At 19.6% G+C, this 3029-nt stretch overlaps 1 protein-coding gene across 1 annotated transcript; it reads left to right on the forward strand.

Moving 5' to 3' along the window:
- Positions 1 to 586: 586 nt before the first annotated feature.
- PRSY57_1212800 (integral membrane protein GPR180, putative) lies at positions 587 to 2859 on the forward strand (the record flags this gene model as incomplete). The annotated part of the gene is made up of 2 exons (XM_012908555.2): positions 587 to 2308; positions 2425 to 2859. 2 exons carry the CDS (start codon positions 587 to 589, stop codon positions 2857 to 2859), a joined length of 2157 nt encoding a protein of 718 aa, XP_012764009.2.
- Positions 2860 to 3029: the final 170 nt, after the last annotated feature.

Here is a 3029-nt window from a genome sequence, read left to right on the forward strand (position 1 = left end):
TTAAAAAATAAAAATAAATAAATTATAAAATACACCATTTTGTAACAAAATATTTTATAAATAAAATATATATATTTTTTCTGTCTTTTGATAATTTATATATAATTTTATTGTGTTTCTTATTTTATATATTTAAAATAATATAGAAATCTATCTTGTCCAGATTATTTTTCTGTTTTATTTGTTCATCTTTTTTCTTTTTCTTTTAATTCTTGTTGTTTTTGTTACTTTTTTTATTATATGATAAAAAAATATATTTTTTTTTTTTGCATTTTATAATTTTATGATTTAATTTAAGTTGTCTGAAATATATGTAATTTCATATTTATGCTTTTGTCTTTTAAGAAAGAATTAATGAATTGCTATAGCTAAAAAAATATCAATATCAATAATTATAAATATAAAGGTTGATATATATATATATATATATAATTCTTTATATTTATGTAGACAAATATATATTCTTTCAATTTTCCTTTATTTTATTTTATCATATATTATAATATTATATATATATATATATATATATATATATATTTTCTTGTGATAGTTAAAACTTGTAATGTTGTATGTATTGAAAAGAATAATGTGTAAAAGTCACAACTACATGTTTACGTTTTTCTTATGGATATTATTATTTTTTATAAATGAGGAGAATATACAAGGAAAGGTATATCAAGGACAATTTTATCTGAAAAAAAATGACAAAATTCATTATTTAACAAAATTCAGTTGTAATATAGGAACTTGTCAATTTAGTATTAAAATGAAACTTAGAGATAATATAATGGCTAAATTACTCAACAACTATTATAAGCTTAATAATAAAACTTTGAAGGATATGGAAAAATATAAGGATGATGGGAACAACCACAATAATAATGATAGTAAATATGATGATGATGATTATAATAATAATAATAATAATAATAATAAAAGTAATAAATTACTTCATATGGATTATGATAATGCTTATTACGTTTTAAGTAATCAGGATTTGGAATATATACCTCAAAGAATAACACTCATGCAAGATATTGAACAAAAATATGTTAATAAAAATGATAAATGTTATGCCTTTGGTAATTTAAAAAATTCTCATATGTTTAATATACCTTTTTATTTTAAATATTCAGATTTAGTTAATAGTAAAACATATAATTTAAAAAATTTTATTAATAATAAATATTCTATGTCGTTTAATGCTATACATAGTGAATTAAGAAATAATAAATTGCTTCAATCTGAAATATTAAATTATGGACCAATATTAAATGAAAAAAATTCTAATTATGCATACAAAGAAATATATGCTAAAACAACACATCGAGTACACGTTTGGTTTTTAATGTTTGACGATTGTTATGATAATTTCATACGTAATTTAAAATTAAATATAAAGACAAAATTAGCTTATTGGGAATATTTATTGCACGCTTCAAAGAAGTTTGACATATCAAGTTTAAATGATATGGATATAAAACAGGACACTAGTTATAATGATTTTCAAAATGAAGAAACTGAAAAAGATATATATGGTAAGAAAAATATAAATAATAATAATATGAATAATAATAATAATAATAATAATATGAATAACAATATGAATAACAATATGAATAACAATATGAATGAGAAAAAGAATAAGTCCATATTTTATAAATCATTCAATTTCGACAAAATAACTCTTTTAGAAAATCCTAAAAGATTTTTATTTCTAGAAGAACAATTCACCAAAAGTGAAATTAATGATATATCATTTTTTCTTAAATATTACCAATTTAAAAAGATGAAGAATTTTAATAATATGTATAATAATTTATATAAAAACGGATATTATGAACAGGTTATTGATTATATATATCAAAACGAAGGATTTCATATTGAATATGAAGTTAATATATTTCAAACAAATAAATCACATTTTTCTTATGAATTACTTTATTCACCTATACTTACATTTATATTAACTATTCTATATATCCTTTTAATTTTTAATTATGGTAATACTATAATACAAAATATTACATCTAAAAGTCATAAACATGCTATGATACTCTCGGTAGCCATTGTCATTTTTATACAATTATTATCTAACTCATTATTACTAATCCACTTGTTTGTTTATTCAAAGAATGGAATAGGAATTGAATTCTTTAAAATCTCTTTTAATATATTAAATTTCTTAGCACAAATAATTATGTGCACAATGTTACTTTCCTTGAGTTACGGTTTTACCATTTTTGAGGCTTCCTTCGATATAATATTAAGAATTAAGGTTATCTTTATAATTATCACCATATTTCACGTAAGAAAAATGAATGAAAAAAATATATGGCAAAAAAAATAATTGGTGTAATAATAAATAAATAAATAAATATACATATATATATATATATTACATATATTATTTATTCCATACAGGTAATTTTGGTCATATTAGATAATACTTATATAATGGAAACCTCTTCCAAATTTTTCGACAATGATAATGTAACTGGGTACATAATATTTGTTTTAAGAATATCACTAGCTATTTTATATCATTTTAATATAAACAATTTATTTACAATGTCTAAGATTACACCAATTCGTAAATTTTTAAAAAAATTGTATGTATACGGACTATTTTATATTTTTTCTTTTCCTATCATTTTTATCATTTGCTATATATTTGATACATATTGGAGGCAAAGATTCATGTTATTTGGGACAGCTCTTTTGCAATTTATATCTACATATTTTATTACAAAAATGTCCTTAACAAATTCAGAATATTTTAAAGTTTCCGATATGTCTGCAAGTGATCTCCCTGGAGCAACATCCAGTTGGTTCAATCAAAAAATACATACATATTAAAAATAAAATAAAGTAAAATCAATTTATTTTATATCTACACAGCTACAGAGATATATCTTATTATTTTATTCCTTTTTTTTTTTTTTTTTTTTTCTTTCCCTTTTTTCTATCAGAATATGTGCACATGAAATATTATACCTATTTAATATTACATTTTATGTATAAACTAA

The sequence above is a fragment of the Plasmodium reichenowi genome, chromosome 12 (assembly GCF_001601855.1).
Source record: "Plasmodium reichenowi strain SY57 chromosome 12, whole genome shotgun sequence".
Taxonomy (NCBI): domain Eukaryota; phylum Apicomplexa; class Aconoidasida; order Haemosporida; family Plasmodiidae; genus Plasmodium; species Plasmodium reichenowi.